This window comes from Prionailurus viverrinus, chromosome B2 (genome assembly GCF_022837055.1).
Source record: "Prionailurus viverrinus isolate Anna chromosome B2, UM_Priviv_1.0, whole genome shotgun sequence".
Classification (NCBI taxonomy): Eukaryota; Metazoa; Chordata; class Mammalia; order Carnivora; family Felidae; genus Prionailurus; species Prionailurus viverrinus.
This window is the reverse complement of record NC_062565.1, coordinates 10932467-10954049: the sequence shown is the minus strand read 5'-3', so window position 1 is coordinate 10954049 and position 21583 is coordinate 10932467. Positions and strand designations below refer to the sequence as shown.

General features: G+C 46.1%; 1 protein-coding gene across 6 annotated transcripts in view; it reads left to right on the top strand.

The window, feature by feature from the left end:
- The window catches only part of KDM1B (lysine demethylase 1B), a 62611-nt gene that overhangs the window by 37077 nt on the left and 3951 nt on the right, over nucleotides 1–21583 (top strand). For all 6 annotated transcript variants that reach the window (XM_047857952.1, XM_047857954.1, XM_047857953.1 and 3 more), the window contains 11 exons: nucleotides 1559–1735; nucleotides 2129–2203; nucleotides 5324–5461; nucleotides 6424–6595; nucleotides 9441–9568; nucleotides 10522–10653; nucleotides 11197–11271; nucleotides 15602–15718; nucleotides 16452–16577; nucleotides 17880–18002; nucleotides 19837–19989. In XM_047857952.1, the coding sequence (XP_047713908.1) occupies nucleotides 1559–1735; nucleotides 2129–2203; nucleotides 5324–5461; nucleotides 6424–6595; nucleotides 9441–9568; nucleotides 10522–10653; nucleotides 11197–11271; nucleotides 15602–15718; nucleotides 16452–16577; nucleotides 17880–18002; nucleotides 19837–19989 (1416 nt within the window). The remainder of the gene's footprint in view (nucleotides 1–1558; nucleotides 1736–2128; nucleotides 2204–5323; nucleotides 5462–6423; nucleotides 6596–9440; nucleotides 9569–10521; nucleotides 10654–11196; nucleotides 11272–15601; nucleotides 15719–16451; nucleotides 16578–17879; nucleotides 18003–19836; nucleotides 19990–21583) is intronic.

Sequence of the window (21583 nt, the reverse complement as noted above, 5' to 3'; positions counted from 1 at the left end):
CCCCGAATCTGGCTCTGTGCTGACAGTGTGGCGCCTGCTTGGGATTCTCGCTCTCTCTGCCCCTTCCCCCACTCGCTCTCTCTGTGTGTCATGACACTGGGTCAAGGCTACGTTAATCTTGAATCTTTGAAATGTTCCGAGACCTTGCCAAAGTTGGGATGAGTAGGGAAAGGCAGTGTCTTTTGTTCTTGTTTATTTATTTTGAGGGAGAGAAAGGGGGCATGTGTGCGGGGGAGGGGCAGAGGGGGAGAGAGAAAGAATCGAAGCAGGCTCCAGGCTGTCAGCACAGAGCCTGACATAAGGCTCGATCTTACGAACCTTGAGATCATGATCTGAGCCAAGATCATGAGTCAGATGCTCAACCTACTGAGTCATCCAAGCGCCACTCTCCCCTTTTTAAACAAGTTCCTAAATCTGTCTCCTCATATCAGTGATGAGAATCCAGCTTTTCTGCCAGTACCAGTGGCAGTGTGGGCTTCAGCAGTGGCCCTTGTTGTGTGGTTTGTTGAGCCAAGAATGTATTTACGATGTGGTTAGCCCACGCTCCCTCTAGCTGTCCTTCTCTGGGACGGGAGAGGATTAGGAGAGAAAATGCAAATTGCTGTATCTTCCTTTTGTCTCTTTCTTCTTTTTGTCCTTCACAAGGCAAACCTCCCTCTGATCTTACTATATATCTTAGTGATACCTGATGGACTCATATACCCTGAAAGGTGTGTTTTTTTGTTTTTGTTTTTTTTTTACTGTAAAATGCAGTGTAAAATTTACCATTTTTACCTTTGTAAAATGTACAGTTCAGTGTCATTCAGTAAATAGTGTTATATGATTGTCTCCATATCTAGTTCTAGAACTTTTTTGTTACCCCAAGAGGAAACCCCACACCCATTAAGCAGTGACTCTCCATTCCTCCCTTCCCCCAGTACTAGTCTGGCAACCACTAGTCTACTTCCTGTCTCTGTAGACTTGCCCAGTGCTGTAGTTTATATAAATGGAATCATGCAACATGTGGCCTTCTGTAAGTTGCTTCTTTTAACATCACGTTTTCAGGGTTCATCCACGTGGTAGCAGTCATCAGAACTTCATATCATTTTTTTAATGTTTTATTGATTTTTGAGAGAGGGTGCATGAGAGGGGGAGGGGCAGAAAGCGAGGAAGACAGAGGATCCGAAGCAGGCTCGTTGCTGACATCGGTGAGCCCAACATGAGACTTGAACTCACAAACTGTAAGATTATGACCTGAGCCGAGATCAGAGGTTTAACCGACTGAGCCACTCAGGCACCCCAGAACTTTCATTTCTTTTTATGGCCAGATAATATTCCATGTGTGGGTATACCCCTTTGGCTTATCCATTCATCTGTTGATGGACACTTGGATAGCTTCCACCGCTTTGGCAGTTTGAATAGTGCTGCTGTGAGTTTTGTTGGAACCTACGTTGTCAGTTCTTTTCAGTGTATATGAGTGGAATTGCTGGGTCATATAGTCATTCTGTTTAACTTTTGGAGGAACCAAGAGTTACGTGTTATATTTGTTTTAACAGTTTGGTTTTGTTTTCAAACACAGGAAGCTCTTACACCTCAGAAATGTATTCCTCACATCATCGTTCGGGGTCTCGTGCGCATCCGATGCGTTCAGGAAGTGGAGAGGATACTTTATTTTATGACGAGAAAAGGTCTCATCAACACAGGGGTTCTTAACGTCGGCACCGACCAGCATCTTCTTCCTAAAGATTACCACAACGTAGGTGACTGTTGCTTTAATGGGGACACCATCACCACCATGATCAGTGCTAGCATGCAGATACTAGTGAATACTAGTTAATAATACTAGCAACAGCCACATTATCACCACAGAAGTTATAAAGCAAGACGTTTGTAGAACGTGTGTTGCTCTGGGGAAGAGTGTCAGGAACTGTAAGGAGGAGGGGACTCCTTAAGACCAGTACTTCCGTGTTCTTTAGGAAAATAGCTTTCTATGAACATCAAAGAAATGTAGATGAGCTAACATGGCTTGGTGGTTAGTACCTCCTAAAACAACTAACACGGTATATTGTTCTATTGTTTTCATTTCTCTAATTGGATCCTTCCCCCTCCTCCATTTTTAAAATTTTTTTTATTTTTTTTATTTTTAAAGAAATCAGTCATCATTATCGGGGCTGGTCCAGCAGGATTAGCAGCTGCTAGGCAACTGCATAACTTTGGAATTAAGGTAAGATTTTGGGACATGAAGTTGATAACAGATGGTTAACCATTCCTTTGGTCCAGATTTTCTAAGATTTAGAAACCAGTTTCTGATTTTAGTGGGCAGTTCTAAATGCACTGTGTCTTTGTATCTTTAAAATCTTTGCAATTGGTTCTAGAAAAGATAAAAAAAACTTTTTTAGAATTGGTTTAATAAAAAGAGTTTAGACAGCTTTATACAGGGTTTTAGACTCCTAATGAGCAAGTCAGAAGAGATTCTGTGCAGGTATGAAAGCAGAAATTTTTCCCAGGTGTTATTGACACTATAGAGGGGACATTGGGAAAAAGTCTTTGTTTTTGCAATAGCTTGAGACAGCTAATAGCAGCTTAGAAGTTCACCATTTCTTGTATAAAAGTTTCTGAAACACAGTGAAATTTTCTTTTCTTTTCTTTTTTTTTTTGAGTAACCTCTGTCCTCTGTGCCCAACATGGGGCTTGAACCCACAATCCTGAGAATGGAGAGTTGCATGCTCTACCAACAGCCAGCCAGGTGCCCCTCAAAGGCACACTTTGACTCTCACTCTGAGAAACAAAAATCTCTGCTTTTGGAAGCAAGATTGAATTAATCTGTTGTTGAGACAGAATTGCATGACTTTAAAGTGTGCTCCACCTTTTTGAGGCAGCTTGCTTCTCCAAGGTAGGGTAGTTTTTACCTAGTATGTGGCCATATTCCAGTTCAAAATTAGCCAAAATAGAGACTGTTAGAAAAAAAATTGTGCAATTTAGAATCTAATTTCTATTAGGTTCATTCAGATTAGCCATCCCCTTGATTTCTGTGACTTTTTAGGTCTGACACATTTCCCCTTTTTAAACACTTATTTTTCAAGGACTTTGGTTTTCAGTAAACCAGATGTGAAAATCATCTTGGTAGAATTGAATTAATCTTCACTTTTCTCTGGCTGAAAGAAATGACAGCTTTTTTTTTTTTAATTTTTTTTTAATGTTTATTTATTTTTGAGAGACAGAGACAGAGTGTCAGAGGGGGAGGAGCAGAGAGAGAGGGAGACACAGAATCCAAAGCAGGCTCCAGGCTCCGAGCCGTCAGCACAGAGCCCAACAGGGGGCTCGAACTCACGAACCGTGAGGTCATAACCTGAGCTGAAGTCAGATGCTCAACCAACTGAGCTACCCAGGCACCCCAAGAAATGACAGCTTCTTTTCCATGGTGTCTCTTCTGCTGGAAGAGTTTCTGAGATGAGAAAAGGCTTCAGTAGCCATGTCTAAGAGCCGTTTCCCTCAGTTGAATGGAAGACGTTAAGTCTTGGATTACATTATGTTGCTAACGAAACAGAAGAACCTGAGTTCGATTTATAGGAAGTGTGTTTGCATTTCAAAATCTTTTTTTTTTTAAATGTTTTATTTAGTTTTGAGAGAGACGGAACATGAACTGGGGAGGTGCAGAGAGTAGGGGCGACAGAGGATCCAAAGCAAGCTCTGAGCTGAGAGCAGACAGCCGGATGCAGGGCTTGAACTCACAAACTGTGAGATCATTACCTGAGCCGAAGTTGGACGGTCAACAGACAGAGCCACCCAGGCGCCCCTCAAAATATTTTCTTAATGGCGTTAAGCTAGGAAGTGTTTTAATTGATCATTTATTCCAGCATCAGATATTAGGGCCAAGATTTCTTGTTTTTACTTAGAAAACTTACAGATCATGTTACAGGGGAGATTATTAACATCGAAAGTCTAGGGTGCCGTCTTTAATGTCCTGCCTTCCTCTTATACTGAAAAAGAATCTAGAAATGGGTGGGTCTGTGTTAATCTGAATAAAATCCAAGAAAGAGGGTGGGGAGAGTAGAAATTTGGCTATAGCCTTGCTTGTTGAAGAAAATGAAGAATAAAATATTCAGAGGACTCCACCTGTTCTCTCCTTTCTTTTGCCGGGTGATAAGACAGACTCTACAGAGACCACCCATCCTTCTCATGGTCAGGAAAGAGAGTCTCCTGAGTAACCTAGGAGATGGCTAACTTGGGGAACCTCCTTGAGCAATTTGAAAGAGTGCTTTCCGGGATCCAGAAGTGGAATGGATGGCCTTGAACTGCATAGGATTCCCATTTGCCCTGAGTCACTGCAGCCCAGAGAAGTGTAGCTCTTATAGCCACAGGGCTGTCTGTCACCCACAGCCCCTCCTGCCCTCAGAAATTTGGGGGAAGTAGAGGCACCTGGCTGGCTCAGTCAGTAGAGCACACGACTCTTAATCTCAGAGTTGTAAGTTCAAGCCCCACATTGGGTCTAAAGATTACTTAAAAATAATTTTTAAAAAAATGTTAAAAAACGCAGATTCATCTAAGCCTTTAAAAAGAAGAAAGAAAGAAAGAAATCTGGGGGGAGGTAAAATCGTCTGGGTATGGGGCCAGCCTGCTTAGATCAATCCCACGAGGTCACCGTTCGGTAGAATGACATATGATAAAAAAATAAATAATAATAATGTTTATATTTTGAGAGAGAATACAAGGAGGGAAGGGCAGAGAGAGAGAGAGAGGGAGACACAGAATCTGAAGCAGGCAGGCTTCAGGCCCCGATCCCGATGCGGGGCTTCCACTCACGAACCATGAGATCGTGGCCTGAGCTGAAGTCAGACGCTTCACCTACTGAGCCACCCTGGTGCCCTTGTTTTTTTGGTTTTTTGTTTGTTTGTTTGTTTTTTTAATAGTCACATCTTAGGGACATTAAAGCCCATTTGCAATGCTAAAGGAATTTTGCTACATACATAGATGTTTCATAGGACAAAATCACTGCATTAACCTAGTTTCTTTTAGTGCTTTTTAATTTGTGGTATAGTATTTCATAAAAGCTCTTAGTGCATCTCACGTGCTGGCTCATCAAATCTTCTCATTGTGGGGTTGGAGGAGGGACAGTTTAAGGCATTCCTCCAGCAGGCTACTCACTCCTTGCTAAAAGCGGGATTGTGTGTTTTAACATCTACTTTGGCTTCTGTTCACACCACCCTCTTTTTAAACTTTTGTTCGCAAGCGAGCTAATAATTAACTACGTATGGAACTTACCTGTGTCATTTTGCGTTTGTAGTACTGTATTTAAATGGTTACTCTATTCCTGTGTAGCTTCCCTGATTGCCTATCTTTTTAGGTGACTGTCCTGGAAGCCAAAGACAGAATCGGAGGCCGAGTATGGGATGATAAATCTTTCAAAGGCGTCACAGTGGGAAGAGGGGCGCAGATTGTCAATGGCTGTATCAACAACCCGGTAGCACTCATGTGTGAACAAGTGGGTTTCTTGATGATTCGTCTCGTAGATAAGCAGAAGAAAAAACTGTCTCATTTTGTTTTCGTATAGTATTAATATGCTTCTGGATGATAAATAACAACCCCCAAATGGTTTCTTGCCCCTCATCCCTGATAAAAACAGTTACAATTCTTCCTTTCTGAGAAAGTGGAGCGAGAGCACAGAGAAGATTTTTTCCTGAGATCTATAATTCTATTTGTGTGTTTTTTGCAGGCCACTTGATAAGCTTGTCATTTTAAGGTTTGCTGGGTGAAGCAAATAAAAATACAGCATGCCCAGCTAAATTTGACCTTTTGGATAAATAAGTAAATGTTTTTAGGATAAGTATATCCCAAGTACCACGTGGGCTATTTTGCATGCGATGTTTGGGATATACTTATACTAAAAAACCAATAACAAAAAACAACCCCCCACCCCCCCAAAACCCAAACCACTCGTTATTTATCTGAGAGTCCAGTTTTAAGAGGGCATGCTGTCTTTTATCGGGCAACCCTACATAGTTTCTTTGAAGACCTGGTAGGCCCAAGGTTTTTCTCTGAACTACTTATTTGCCGTAAATTCGGCATCGGCTTCTGTGAGTGTTGGTGTGGTTGCGTGCTCATTCCTGTGAGGGTCCACGCAGGGGACAGGACGTCAGAGCGAGGGGAGGCCATGTGCAGCTGTAGCACCTGAAGCATTAACAGACCCTGGCCACAGAGCTGTAGGGTGCGTGGCATAGAAGCTGCCTGCTGTTACCTCACGTTTTCCTGAGAGAAGCGCTCGATTTCCTGCTCTTTCCTCACTGCCTGACTTGGCTGCCACTCCCCAGGAGGCATGTGTAGCTTTACTTTCGGGATCTGTTAGACCATTTTCTCCATGAGAGAGCTCTGTCTGATTTCAGCTTAGAACCTGTAAGTGTTTTTTCCAGGGAAAATTTTCACCTTCTTATTCTTATTATTTTGAAGCTTGGCATCAGCATGCATAAATTTGGAGAGAGATGTGACTTAATTCAGGAAGGTGGAAGAATAACTGACCCCACTATTGACAAGCGCATGGATTTTCATTTTAATGCTCTCTTGGATGTTGTCTCTGAGTGGAGAAAGGATAAGACTCAGCTCCAAGATGTTCCCTTAGGAGGTATGGGAGAATGGGGTTCTGACTGTTCCTTGGGAGTCTCTCTGTAACCCAAAGCTGGATTAGCAGGAGCAGAGGAGTCCTCTGAAGGGGTGCCCGGCTACCTCGGTCAGTGAAACATGTGACTCTTGATCTCGGAGTCGTGAGTTCAGGCCCCCACATTGGGCATAGAGTCTACTTAAAAAAAAAAAAAAAGTGGAGTCCTTTGAACCTTCGTTTTGGAGTGGTGAATTCTCCAGACTGTCCCACTCTGGAAAGCAGATCTTCCTCAGGGACCTTTAGATGCCCGTGTCCGTGAGCACTCATGGGTCTTATGTTGCATAAAATAGCTGGTGTTTAAAATGATCATTTAAATGTTTAATTTGCAGTTGCCCCTAGGAGCTTACTTTTAAGGAAACTGTGGTAAGCCCCTTGTGAATGGTCAATGCCATAACGCCCTTTCTAGATAAGAGAGTTTCTGTATGCCAGGATTTCCTTTCCCTGTTTTGGGCAGTAGGTTGAGATTTTTTTTTTCAGTACGTTTTAAGAATTCAAGAATGTGTATTACAGTTTAAAATTTTAAATTCAGAATCGTTAGGCTTTGGTACTAAATGGACCAAAACGTACTAAATGTACTCTTTTCGAAAACTTGACTGTCTGTAAGAACTCATTTCCGTGAGGGTGCCAGCGGAGATTTTACCATACTGCTTCTTAAATTGATATTTATTTAACCTACAATTTCTATGCCCTGAATGTATTGACTTGTAGTTCTCGGTGAATGTCTGGGTTTCTTAAAGTATGATTCCGTTCGCAAGATGTTAATTTGTTTCAACTGTATGTTCCCTTATAAGGGTTTTTACTTCTTCATCTTGATAGATGCTGCATCACTGTTTGGAGTAAACGTCTCCGTGACAGGGACCGTCCCTTCTCTTTACTCCCCTTTTCCTCTCCTGCCCTGAGACCCACCATGTTGAGCCACCCTAACTAGTTAAGTGTTCACTGGCAGAGTCCAGCAGAACATTTTCAGAAATCTCCTGGGATGCACGGGGATCATTTAATCAAATGTAGGTAGTGTCCAGACCCAGTAGTGGGCCGTTGAATTTTCTGAAACTGGGGACAGTTACTAAGCTGACATTGTGCGGAATGTTCTCAGAGTTTGGTTAGCATTCTGCATGTGTGTGGTAGTCACTGGACGGGGTTTTCTTCAGCCTCCTTTCAGGACTACCACATAAAAACATTAGTAGTACTGCTTTGTCTTGGCCTTACTTAAGAGAAGTTATCAGGGCAGGATCAGCAACGCTGTGTGAGTTGGTGTTTTGTCTTATAAATATTTTTTTGAAAAGCTTGGATAATGGCGCACACGTCTCCACTTGGGGAAGGTTGCGGTTACATCCTGCCTGGTAGTATCTGAGCTGAGATTTCACCTAATTAGCACTTAGCCCAAAACACCCAAATATAAATAGTGAGAAGCTAGAGTTAATTTCACAGAGCATATGTACTAAAGCTTTTAAATGTAATTTACATAAAAATCACATTAAGCCTTCTCCCAATCTGTTCATACTTAATTTCACATACTGTTCCAGCAGTCTCGGTTCTCCCCGAACCTCTACAAAACCTAAAGGAAAATAGAAAGTACACGGCAGGATGCAGGAATGGGAGTGCAGGATGGTAGGGAAAGTGGCAGGAAAGCCCTGTGGTCTGGGGGGGGAAGGGCCGGCACGAATCCAGAGGAGCTGCGGGCATCCCCGGATTCACCATCTAGCACGAGGGTGGAAAATTTTGATGAGAACCCGGAGTTGCCAAAACAAATTTTTTTTAAATTCCCTTTCAGTTCGTGTCTAGCTAAGCAAGTGCACAGAACTTGATAGAAAGAAGCCTGGAGTCTGTGCTGTACGTGTAGGGTGGTGGTCCTCACTGGAAAGGTGATGAAGAAGGGCCCGTGCTAAGGTTCTTACCATGTGTTGGGCGTGAGCCTCCCTCGCCCCCACATCCCCACAATAAAGGGAGTCGAAGAGCAGAATTGGAACGATTCCACAGGGCTGTGTATGTGTAGTTAAAGTTCCAGTTGTGTGACGTGGCTGAATGCTGGGGTTGCTAGCGAGCAGGATTCCCGAGGTGCGTGGCGGCCGGGTGACGCTGGCCCGCAGGGGGGATGGGCCGGGCTGGGGGCTGCTGGCAGGGAGGCCAGTGGGGGCAGCTGCCTCCCGGGGTCGGAATTTACCGGGAAGAGACCAGGCTGCAACTTAGCAGAGCGTGAGAGCGGGCGGGTAGTAGTTGCTGTCTTTGGAAAGGCTGGAAAGGTGCTAGCAAGCGTCTAGCTGTGGGTTTTGGAATTTATTACGTAGGCGGTGAAACACCGGTAATTGGAAGGTATCGAGGCAGCAGACTGAGGTGATGAAAGGCCATAACGGAGTATTCTTGTTTCGGAGAGAATACAGCCGATAGTCTGTTGTAGGTCTCTTAGTTAAGGTGGGAGGTCCTCAGAACGTGACTTCAGGTGATTCGCACTAGGACCAGAAAGGGAAGAGGATTTTTCTCTGGGTGTGTGTCTTTATATATGCGGGGGGTGGGCGGGGGCGGGGGTACTTTTTTCTCCATCTTGAGCCAAAAAGGAAAGTTTTTTCAACTGGGCAGAAATGAAACCTGGTTGAAGGTAGCCTCCTGACCTTGTTTCCAGTTGAGATAAGCTTTTCCTTTGTGAGCGAAATCAACCTTCTCAACATATCCTCCCTCATGCCCCGAGTTGGCTTGGGAAGGGACCTGAGTTTAGCAGATTCTGCAGGTAGCAGGGGTTTGGGAGCATAGGATAAGGAATTAGACAGTAGTGTGACAGCCGTTCTTTTTCTGCTTTGCCCCCTTCCCCTTACAGAAAAGATCGAGGAGATCTACAAAGCCTTTATTCAGGAGTCGGGGATCCAGTTCAGTGAACTTGAACAACAGGTGCTTCACTTCCACCTGAGTAACCTGGAGTACGCCTGCGGGAGCAGCCTCCATCAGGTGTGGCTGGCTTCTGTGAAGTGCGTGCGTGTGTGTGTGCGCGTGTGTGCTCACCCGCACCTCGCATCTAAGCACTGAACTCCCGACCGGTTTGGGTAAACAGGAAACAATGGTTCTGCTGTTGAAAAGGTCAAAAACCATGACTTCAGAGCATATTAACCCCACAGTGGTTTAGACTTTTTTTTTTTTTTTTTTAAGTGAGAGAAACCTTCCTTCCGATAATGGGTGCGAAGACTCAGTACGTGAACCAAGTGCAGGACAGCCACGGGGCTGGACCCGGGAGGGGCCCAGAGCCTTTTCTGTTCACTGCCGGTCTTCCCTTGTGCTCCACGGAGTCCCTGAAGGCATTTCTGTGGAACCGTCGTGGTCTGAGAACACTGCTCTCGGGAGACCAAAATAGAGTAGCCTTGCAGTTACGGTCTGCCTGTCTCGCTGGAATAAATTTAAACTTGCCTCCGTCAGTCACTTGACCACTGTGGTCTTGATACTCAGACCCTCTGTATTTTGAACAGAGGCTCCACGGCTGACCCCGACCTCTTGTCCAACTCCGCACCTCCCTGCATTCGACTCCATTGTGGTTGGAGTAACCCTGTTTTCCAAAACTGTGCCGGGTTTCAGCCTCTGCACAGATGCCACGTTGAAGACACGTGGATGGCATATTTATAGCTGGAGTTGCTCAAACGCAGTTTTACTCATAGAGTTCTCCTTTTCCAGAATTACTGATATGTAATACACCGAGTGTGTTTATCAAGGAGTGGTGCCCGTGCCCAAGTCATGTCTACCTTTTGTTCTAAGATCCGCTTTCCTGGGGCACATGGCCAGCTCAGTTGGTGGAGTGTGCCACTCTTGATCTTGGGGTCATGAGTTCAAGCCCTATGTTGGGAGTAGAGTTGACTTTAAAAAAAAAAAAAAAAAGAATAACATAAGCTTTCCTGCACATTATCGTTTCCCAGGTGTCTGCTCGCTCCTGGGACCACAACGAATTCTTTGCTCAGTTTGCTGGTGACCACACTCTGCTAACGCCTGGCTACTCTGTAATCATTGAAAAACTGGCAGAAGGACTAGACATTCGGCTGGAGTCTCCAGTGAGTCTCCACAGCGGCCGGGAGGGGTGGCTCTGGTTTGGCCTTGGGTTTGGAGGATGTCAAGTGCGGGACACGTGGATTACACAGGAGACAGGTGCTTGCTGTGAGCCTGTTCGTCAGGCAGCTCCACCGTCTGGAAGCAGCAGTGGCTCGGATGCATTTTCATTGCTAATGAAGTGTTCAAGTGTCTCATGACCTCCCTGACACAATGCAGCCATTTTCACTCTCGAGTGTTCCCTTCGAGTCTTTGTCCTGCTGCATTTGTATTGTGCATTGCTCTAATCATAGAGGCCCCTGTTTACCTGTATACTTCACTCTAGACTGTGTTGTAAAGATTTTCCACTTTCTGACAAAGTGTTTATAAGTTGTAATGACTGAGCGATAGTTCCTTGAAGTCAGCTGTAAATGTCACTTAGATCTCTGAATGCCGGGAAGTGATTCTCTGGAGTCTTGGAGGTCTAAACTCACGTGATAGAATCGGGGAGGATCCTGGATCGTATGGGTCCGTCCCTCGTGGTTTTCATGGTTGTTTTTCTTGCACAGGTGCAGAGCATTGATTATTCTGGAGATGAGGTGCAGGTTACCATGACGGATGGGACAGGATGTACAGCACAGAAGGTAGGTGCTAGCATTTCACGAGGTGCAGCCAGGGGCCTGGGGGTGTGGGAAAACAGTGTTTTCCACCTGGAAGTTGGCCTTTGGCAGTCTGCCCGGAGCCTTGTTTGATTCCTGAAGAGTTCCCTGTCTCCACTCAGTTCTGTGTGGATGCGCAAGTCTGATTGACCTGATCTAACGCTGTATGCATTCATGGTAGACAGAATCCTGTCTACTTTTACTTTTAATGGTTATTTACTTTTACTTTTAATGGTTTACTTTTAATGGTTATTTACTTTTTTTTTTTTTTACTTTTAATGGTTATTTTTGACAGAGACAGAGCTCGGGTGAGGGAGGGGCAGAGGGAGGGGGAGACACAGAATCCGAAGCAGGCTCCAGGCTCTGAGCTATGAGCACAGAGACCAATGCAGGGCTCGAACCCACGAATCATGAGATCATGATCTGAGCCGAAGTCAGACCCTTAACCAACTGGGCCACCCAGGTGCCCCGAGTAGTGTTTCTTAAAGTAGGTTCTGTGGTACATCAGTCCTGAGAGTTGAACAAGAAGCGAAATCTTGGGCAAATAAGTTTGAAAGTGTTGTATATTTCAGTCTACTTTTTGAGTTAAATATGAGTGTATTAAAGGCTCTGAGAAGTCACGCATTCCAGAAAACTTAGTTTGCTTAATTCAGTACATAAAAAGGTGGTGGGTTTGTTTGTTTGTTTAGTAGGTTTCTCTTGCCATGGAATCATTTTTCAGTCCAAGACAGCTCCATGTTTTCATTTTGAAACTGGCAGAAGTACTTTTATGTTATTGGAAGTGTTTGTAAACCACGTTAGTAGGTGGCCACTGGAAGAGTGCTGTAATATGCAAAGTCACACAGAGATTTCTGAGGTGTTGGAGAGCAAAGATGCTTACTTGGGGTGGAGGGGAAGTAATAAATCCTGTAAGTTTATTTCAGTTTAGTTATTTCTGACATGACCAGAATGTATAAATGGCAGACCATCACTGGATTCCTAGATTAGCTGTGCTCTGCCCGTTTCAGTTACCTAGAAGTATTTCAGAGTGCATGATACTCCTACTGAACTAAAGGATCTCATGTCAAATGAAGAGACAGGGTCTGGTGTATGAGCCCAGGGGGTGGGTCCTCATATTATTCCTGCCATTGGCTAGCGGGGTAGTTAGGAATGGTAGTGTAGCCTTTGGACTCAGAGTGGGTCTTTAAAAATTTCTTTTTTAGGTTTTATTTATTTTTGAGAGCAAGAGAGAGCATGAGTGGGGGAGGGGCAGAGAGAGAGGGAAACACAGAATCCAAAACAGTCCCCAGGCTCTGAGCTGTCAGCACAGAGCCCGATGCAGGGCTCGAACTCACAGACCGTGAGATCATGACCTGAGCCGAAGTCAGACACTTAACCGACTGAGCCACCCAGGGACCCCATGGACTGGTAGTGGTTCTCAATCCTGGCTCATGTTAGAATCACCTGGGAGGGGCCTAAAAAGAAAGGCTGCAGCACCCCCACCCCGAGATTCTCCGGGATTCAGTCTGGTCATGTTTGTGAAACTGCTCAGGTGAGTCCGATGTGTGGCCAGTGTCAGACCACTGAGCAGCCCTGCCCTTATGTGGGAGCCCCAAGCTGAGAATTTAAATTTAAAGCTCCTTGTGGTGGTAAAAATTGTTTTTAAATACCTCTCTTTAAAACTGTAAGTCAGCCGGAACGCCTGGGTGGCTCGGTTGGTTGGGTGGCCAACTTGGGCTCAGGTCATGATCTCGCGGTGCGTGAGTTCGAGCCCCGCGTCAGGTTCTGCACTGACAGCTTGGAGCCTGGAGCCTGCTTCGGATCCTCTTTCTCTGCCCCTCCCTCGCTCCCACATTGTCTCTCTCTCTCTCCCTCTGTAATACACATAAACATTTAAAAAAAATTTTAAATTGCCAGTCAGCTGATGGCTCAAGCTCTGGTATTTTGTGACTGCCTGTCGACGGCTCTCGCTGGATCCCCCTCTGCCTGACCCTAACCCAGCACCTTTGCTCTTCTCTCTTTATGTCCAGCTCTCCGGGGTTCTTAGGGCATAGCTGCAGGCTGTGTTCTCAAGTCTCTTCTGGAATGTTTACAGGAAGTATTTTTATAGTAGTCTGCAAAGATGACATGGTTTGAGTTGGAAGTTTCCCGGACTTAGAAGTGAAAGATTTGCACCCCAGCGTGATCTACCAGTAAACGTCTGACACACTGTAATGCAGTTCAGGCTTGTTCCACCCAGGTCTGGCCTCGGTCCCTGACCAGAGCGGGTTCGTCCCTTTGGCCTGTTTGTTTACCTAAGTTCGTGTGCTTTTTTTTTTTACTTTTTGCTTGTTTTTTTTTTTTTAATGTTTATTTTTGAGGGAGAGAGGAGGGTGAGCCGGAGAGGGGCAGAGAGAGAGAGAGAGAGGATCAGAGGATCCGAAGCAGGCTCCATGCTGACAGCAGAGAGCCTGATGCAGGGCTCGAACCCACGAGCCTCAAGATCATGATCTGAGCCGAAGTCAGACCCTTAACCAACTGAACCACCCAGGCGCCCAGCTTCATGGGCTTTTGAGAGCGTTTTTGTTGTTGAGAAGATATCTAGATCTTATTTCCTTGAAGTTCTTCTGCAAGAAGAACTTCTTCCAAGAGAATAATTGTTCTCTTTTTTTTTTTTTTTTTGGCTTGCTTGATGATGACCGAGAAAATGTTTTATATTTTATAAAAAGTTCCATGTGGCAGAAAATAGCGACAAAATCACAAGAACAACTCTGGCCTTTCTGTGCTCCTGGAGTTGGGGTTCAAGCCACATACGCTACATCTTTGCTGAGGGCTGTGGTGGATGTGGTGCTCGGCATCCAGTTCCATGGGACGCTCCTCCGTCCACGCTGCCTGCAGTGTGGACGGAAATGGACACACACACACACACACACACACACACACACGCTTCCTAGACTCCCTTGAAGCTGAGATTCTAAATAGGAAATGTTGCAGCCACTCAGATGCACTGGCGTGAGATTTGGAAGGTATGGCATGGCTTTTCCTTCACTTCTGACCAGCATCGTGGTCAAGGTGTTAGGTTTTTCCGCAGAGGGGCCAGTAGAGGGTCCAGGGTCCGCTCATTAACTACAAGGGAGTCATGAGGCAAGCACGAGGAACCCACTTCACAGTTTGTTCTAGAAGTGGTGTGCTTCTGGAGCTGGTAGCAGTGGTAATGGCTCCTCATTGTGACTGTGGTAACAGGGTTCTGGAGCCAGAAGTTTTCTGATTGTGTGGAGAGACAGCAGCTGTCTTTGAAGGCAGGGTTTTGTGATGGGACCTCGAGAGTCGTTCTTGAAGGCTCTTAGCATCGGCACCTTCAACTCTCTAAAGGATTGTGTAAGCCGTTGGGAGACCCTGCAATAAGTTGCTTCCTTCTTGGGGCTCCTTGGTGGCTCAGTCGGTTAAGTGCCTGACTTCGGCTCAGGTCATGATCTCACAGTCCATGAGTTTGAGCCCCGCGTCGGGCTCTGTGCTGACAGCTCAGAGCCTGGAGCCTGCTTCAGATTCTGTGTCTCCCTCTCTCTCTGCCCTTCCCCTGCTAGTGCTGTCTCCCTCCCTCTCGCTCACTCAAAAATAAATAAAACATTAAAAAAATAAAAATAATAAACTAATTAAAAAAGAAGTTGCTTCCTTCTTAATAGCCCATAATGTTTTGAAGAAAATGTTTTTAAGTTTATTTATTTTGAGAGAGAGCATGAGCAGGGGAGGATCAGAGAGAGAGGGAGAGAGAGAATCAGAAGCAGGCCCCATGCTGTCTCACGGTTTGTGAGATCATGACCTGAGCCAAAATCAAGAGTCGGACACTCAACCAACTGAGCCACCCGGGCACTCCAGTAATCCATAATATTTTTGATGGACTTTACCATTTATGAAGCGTATTGATGTGTATTGTATGACTTTTAAGCATTATCCCGATTCTTTGGGGTTTGCAGGGCAGGTTTTACCTTGGCCACATATTAGAAAGTGTTAGTAACAATACACAAGTGTAGTTCTTCTGATTCCATATTTAGGGCCATTTCCTCTTACAGTACTGCTTTTCATAATTGGCATCTACTGACTCTTCTCACCCAGGGTTATTGTAAACCATCTAGACTTTTCTGCGAGTTCTTCCACGTGGATGTCGCTTCTGCTCAGCCAGGCGCCCTTATGCACCGAACCGCCATGGCGGCTCTGGCTCTTCGCAGTAGAACATGGGACGTTGACAGTCTCGTGATTGGCGATAGAGAGGAACGTCCTTTGGGCATTGAGATTTTCCTGGTCATGAACCCACTGGGTAGTTTTGCTTTTGTGTGTTAACTGTTCGTTTTCCCCCCAGGTGTTGGTCACTGTACCCCTGGCCTTACTGCAGAAAGGTGCCATTCACTTCAACCCACCGCTGTCAGACAAGAAGATGAAGGCTATCAACAGCTTAGGCGCGGGCATCATTGAAAAGGTGACCAAGTTACTGTAGCCTCAAAACCAAAGAGATGAATGTTGGGTGCCAAGGGTTCCTTACCTTCTCGTACTGGCTGAGTAGCAGATCATTTTTTCATCCAAATAAAATTCAAAGATTTTCTTTTCATTTGAGTAATTGTTGATGAAGAATACAAAAGGCTATTATCGGAACAGAAGGAGGAGAGCTGGCTGAGATCTCAGTTTTGCTTGATGTTTGGAAAGTGAGTGTTGTTATTCAAGATTTGAACTTGGCATATAAATATATAAATAAAGTGGGGTTTTTTTTTTGTTTTTTTTTTTTTGGCTGCCTTCCAAGCCTACCCTCCACTAATTAATTGGTCCCAGTGAGGAGAATGTTTCACTTCCTCTGCCTTTAAATAAAATCTTCTCTAAGCAGAACGTGCCAGTGCTGGTGGCCCTAGGGGTAGGTGAGACTTTATCTTCAGAACATCTGCTTCAAGACCAGGTCTCAGGACTGCTTGGCATCTTCAGGTTAGCCCAGGGTTTGTCAGTGGGTCCCGCCCACCCCACCCACGCTATCGGTGGGGGGATGGGACTGAATGACCCCCAAAGCCAGATGCTCATGAGAGAACAGACGAGACAGGAGCACGGAAGGGGGGCATTTTAGGATTCTTTTGTGTATCACTTTAGTTAAGAACCGTAGGTTGCGTCTTAGAGATTACTTCTGATTCTAGAAACTCTTAACCATCTTTCTCTTGCTCGTTTTCCAGATTGCCTTGCAGTTTCCATACAGATTTTGGGACAGTAAAGTTCAAGGGGCTGACTTTTTCGGTCACGTTCCGCCTAGTGCCGGCAAGCGGGGACTTTTTGCTGTGTTCTATGACATGGATCCCCAGGTAAAATCGGTGGTGACATGCGGTTTGAACTCCCTTACTGCAGTTTAGAATTTGGATTGGTAATGACTCCGGCGTCAAGCTCAGGAGCTAATGGACGTGGCGGATGCCGTAGATACGTACTTACATGCTGGCAGGGTACTTGGACTGGGATATTTTCCTATGGGAAAAGCCCGACATCTGCCATGTTCTCTTCAGGTACTAATGTTGCTCCCTGGGAAGGGGATTCGTTTTTTGTGGAAACAGATATTTTGGGCCGATAGGGAGTCCTCTCAGGGAGAGTCAGCTCAGCACAGTAATGACTGGTGCCTGAACACTGCTCTCCCGGGTCCTGTGAGCACGGACGAAGGGCAGGGTATGGTGGGCCCCGAGGAGGATGAGGGCAGGCTCCATGTTGGCAGATGTGACTGGTCGGGGAGCAGAGGGAGGGAGGGGCGTCCCTGGACTTGGCAATACTAATGTCACGCAAAAGAATCACCTTTGGTGTTTTGTTTCCCCTTCTTCTCCCTTCCAAGAAACTTTCTTAATTTTTTTTGTAACGTATGTTTGTTTATTTTGAGAGAGAGTGAGCAGCACAGGGGCAGAGAGAGACAGGGGAAGAATCCCAAGCAGGCTCCGCGCTGTCAGCGCAGAGCCCGATGTGAGGCTTGATCTCACGAACCATGAGATCATGATCTGAGCTGAAATCAAGCGTCAGATACTTAACTGACTGAGCCATCCTGGCCCCTTAATTTTTTTTTAATGTTTATTTTTGAGAGAGAGAGAACAAGTAGGGGAGGGGCAGAGAAAGAAGGGTCAGACAGAGGATCTGAAGCTGCCTCCATGCTGTCAGCACAGAGCCCAATGTGGGCCTTAAACTCATGAACTGAGATCATGACCTGAGCCAAAGTCAGAGGCTTAACTGACTGAGCCACCCTGGTGCCCCATCCCAAGAAACTTTGTTAAAAGGTTGCACGTGGGCAAAATTTCTTTACTCTTTGAGAAAGATTTTTTTCCCCTTATTTTATCTGCTGATCTCCCTTCTCCACCTTCTTCTATTTCTTCTAGAACAAGTAAGGGAAAAAGCCAAGAGAACCCTGAATTTGATATTTACACTTCTTCCTGAGTTGTTCAGCCACGAACAACAAAATGTAGAGATGAATATGGAGTTTTGTGAGGGAAACAGACTGGTGGTTGAAATGGGGCTGAGGGGCAGGGGGAAATCCTGAGATGTGTAGGACGAGGGCCTTCCCCAGTCGGAGCCGCGCATTCAGGGACCTCTGTACTGGAAGCAGGAAGTGTGAACTGTCCCTTCCTCATCTGCAGAAGAAGCAGAGCGTGCTGATGTCGGTGGTCGCCGGGGAGGCCGTGGCGTCCGTCAGGACCCTGGATGACAAGCAGGTGCTCCAGCAGTGCATGGCCGCCCTCCGGGAGCTGTTCAAGGAGCAGGTCAGAGCCGCCTCTGGGACGGGGGAGAAGGCGGACGGCCGCGTCGGTCCCTCTCCCGTTGTCCGGCTGCCCGCTAAGTCCCCGGGCTGGCCTGCCAGGGCTGCCGTTACAAAATACCCCAATCTGGGTGGTCTCAACGATGGACATTTCCGTTCTCGCAGTTCTGAGGCTGGAAGGTCCGAGATCAAGGTGCAGGCAGGTTTGGCTTCTTCCCAGGCCTCTCTCCTTGGTCTGCAGATGACCGCCTTCTCCCTCGACCTCACGTGGTCTTCCCGTTGTGCTTGGCTGTGTCCTAATTGCCTCTTCTTAGAAGGACACCAGTCAGACTGGATTAAAGCCCACCTTCAGGACCTCATGGGAACTGAATTACCTTGTGAGAGGCCCTTTCTCAGATATGGTGACATTATGAGGTTCGGGGGGTTTAGGGTTCTGACACACGAATTTGAGGGGGCCGCAATTGAGTCTATAGCAATATTCCATACCACCTTTCACGCCATTGTCTTCCTTTTGCTCACATCATCCACACACCTCTTTCTTTTCCTTTTCCTTTCCCGTTCCCATTCCCCTTCCCTTCCCTTCTTCCTTCTTTTCCTCCCTCCACCCCCTTCCTTTCGTGCTAATCTGCAAAGGGTGGCAGTGCGCTGGGGCACAGACAGGCTTCAGGAATCTGCATGTCACGTTTGCTCAGGGGCGACGTGGAGCTTCCGTGTACCGTTCCTATTTTAGTACACGTGCTGCTGAAGCGAGCACCACATCCCCTTCCTTTCCTAAGGATGTAACAGGCTCAGCATTTTCCCTACATCCTGTATTAACCCAAACCCTAGCGAGCTTTGAGAGCAACCTTCCTTTCAAAGGGATGTTGTCCAGAATATTCTCGTACCCTACAGATGCAGCTAGTCTCATTTCTGTCTTTTTCCAGAGGGGCTCAGGGTACTTCATATTTGCCCGTTGAGTACGTCTCACAGTCTCTGCAGATTGGGAAATGGCGTAGCTGTCATCTTTTTCAAATAAAGGAATGGAAATAGAAAGAAATGAAATGAGAGAAAAGTTACATAGAGAAAGAGACACCCGGGGGTGTTATTTTACGTGATGTGATTACATCTCACAGTAGTCCCTAGTTTGTGGGTTTTTGTCCAAAAACTCATTTTCACATTCGTTGTTTGGAATTTAGTGGGTAGTTTCCATAGAACTATTTTTGTTTCTTTTTGAGAGAGGAGAGCACACGAGCAGGAAGGGGCAGAGAGGGGGATAGAGGATCCGAAGCGGGCTCTGCACTGACAGCAGAGAACCTGTCTCGGGGCTCGAACTCACAAACCGTGAGATCGTGACCTGAGCCCAAGTCGGACACTGAACCAACTGAGCCACCCAGGCGCCCTCCATGGAACTGTTTTTCATGGTGGTGCTCGTCAGGGCTCACCTGACTCAAAACTGAGTGAACGTGAAACATGGCCTCGTCTGGCCGTTCCTTTGGAGCAGCCTGCTGAGAATCGCAAGTTGAGGTCCCAGCACTGCCCCTTCCACTCTGGCCCAGACACCCCTCCGCCACCGTCCCCCGGGCGCACGCCAGTCTCTGGCGACGATAAAGTCTCCGGCAGGATGAAGGGTGGAAGTGAGCCGTGGGGGAGGCTGCAGGGTTGGGGCAGGAGATGGAGGAAGCTGCACAAATGGGGGTGGGGGGGGCCCGGGGGGAGCTGCAGGGGGCAGAGGGGCCACAGCAGAGTCTAAGAGGATTAACTCCGTCTCCAGAGGAGGCGGGAGTGTAGATTTGTGCTCTGGCTGCGCGCGTCTAGGCCCCTCTTTGATCCCGGCTCCTGGTTCCCTCCGCCCCACACAGGAGGTCCCCGACCCCACGAAGTATTTTGTCACTCGGTGGAGCATGGACCCCTGGATCCAGATGGCGTACAGCTTCGTGAAGACGGGAGGGAGCGGAGAAGCCTACGATATCCTCGCTGAGGAGATACAGGGAATGGTCTTCTTTGCTGGCGAGGTGCGTGTGGCCATCCTGAACCCACTCACTGTTGTTTTTGTGACTTTTAATGAAAGTGATGTACGTCCGGTGTTTAAAAGCAGAGTCAGATACGGTCAAAAGTATTAGGACCCCAAGACAGCAGACAGATGCCCTCTCAGCATCCTCCTCCCACCCCCAGGGCGGCCATTTTTAATGCTTTCTGTTGTTTCTTCAGGAATTTACTTCATGTTTTCAAATATTTGTATTGTTGACTTCTGGTTCAACAAAGTAGACATTGGAGCACCTGGGTCACTCAGTCGGTTAAGCGTCTCTTGGTTTTAGCTCAGGTCACGATCTCACGGTTTGTGGGTTCGAGCCCCACATCGGGTTCTGTGCTGTGGGCGAGGAGACTGCCTGGGATTCTCTCACTACCTCTCTCTGCCTCTCTCTCTCTCTCTCTCTCTTTCTCAAAATAAACTTAAAGCAATTAAAAAAAAAGTAGACATTGCTGACTTATCAGGTGAAAGATTTAGCCTATTTAGTGTGGTTATTTCACACTTGAAATGGTGCTCCTGTGATGTGGCTTCCTGCTGAGCCACGAAGCTCTTCATTGACTTCGTTTTTACACAGCTTCCTGTTTTCTTGACAGTCTCACTGGCCCCTTTTTTCATTAGCTTAATTCTTTCTGTGCTTCTCCTCGGGCCCCTTCGCCCTTCAGGCTTCCCTCAGTCACAGCTGAATCCCTGTGAGCTGGTGTGTTAGCTCCATTTTTGAAACCCCCTTCCTGGGGTCCTCTTGCCTATGTTCTGGTCTATACTGGCTGATCTCTGGGACTCCTCCTCACCATTTTCCAGGTTTTTGTTTTCTAGATACCTTTCTCCTTTTTTTTTAATGTGTATTTTTTTTAATTGTGGTAAACTATACATATCATTTACCACCTTAACTATTTTTTTAAGTTTTTAAACATTTAAGGAATTTCACATGTGATTCCTTCCACTGCCAATCGATCACCGGAGTTCCTCCAAAGTCAGAATCATAATCTTCAAAATAGCTTTTATTTTTTTAATTTTTAAAATTATTTTTAAAATGTTTGTTTTGAGAGAGAGTGTGTACGGGTGGGGGAGGGACAGAGAGAGAATGGGGGAGAGAAAATCCCAAGCAGGCTCTGCATTCTCAACAAAGAGCCTGACCTGGGGCTTGAACTCGTGAACCTGTGAGATCATGACCTGAGCCGAAAGCAAGAGTCAGATGTTCAACCGACTGAGCCACCCAGGCGCCCCACAAAGGTTCCAGTTTCTGCACATCCTCACCAGCAGTGTGCTGTTTTCTGGCTTTTGGTAATAGCCATCCTAATGGGTAGGAAGTAGCCTGGCTCCTTTCTTGGTTTACTTCTGTTGAGAAATGTTTTGCTGTTTTGATTACTGATTTTTTTTGGTGCCTGTTTTTCGCTTGCTTGTAATCTGGAAGCTCATATCCTTCCGTCCTTGATTTCTTACTTCTGACCATTTTCTCCTCACGTTTTTTATTTCTTATTTCTACATCTTCCATTATATAAATTGGAACTTCTAAACTGATTTTCTTTTCTTTGCTGTTACTCATGTGTCTTATCCTGTTTCTGTTTCTCTCCTTGAAT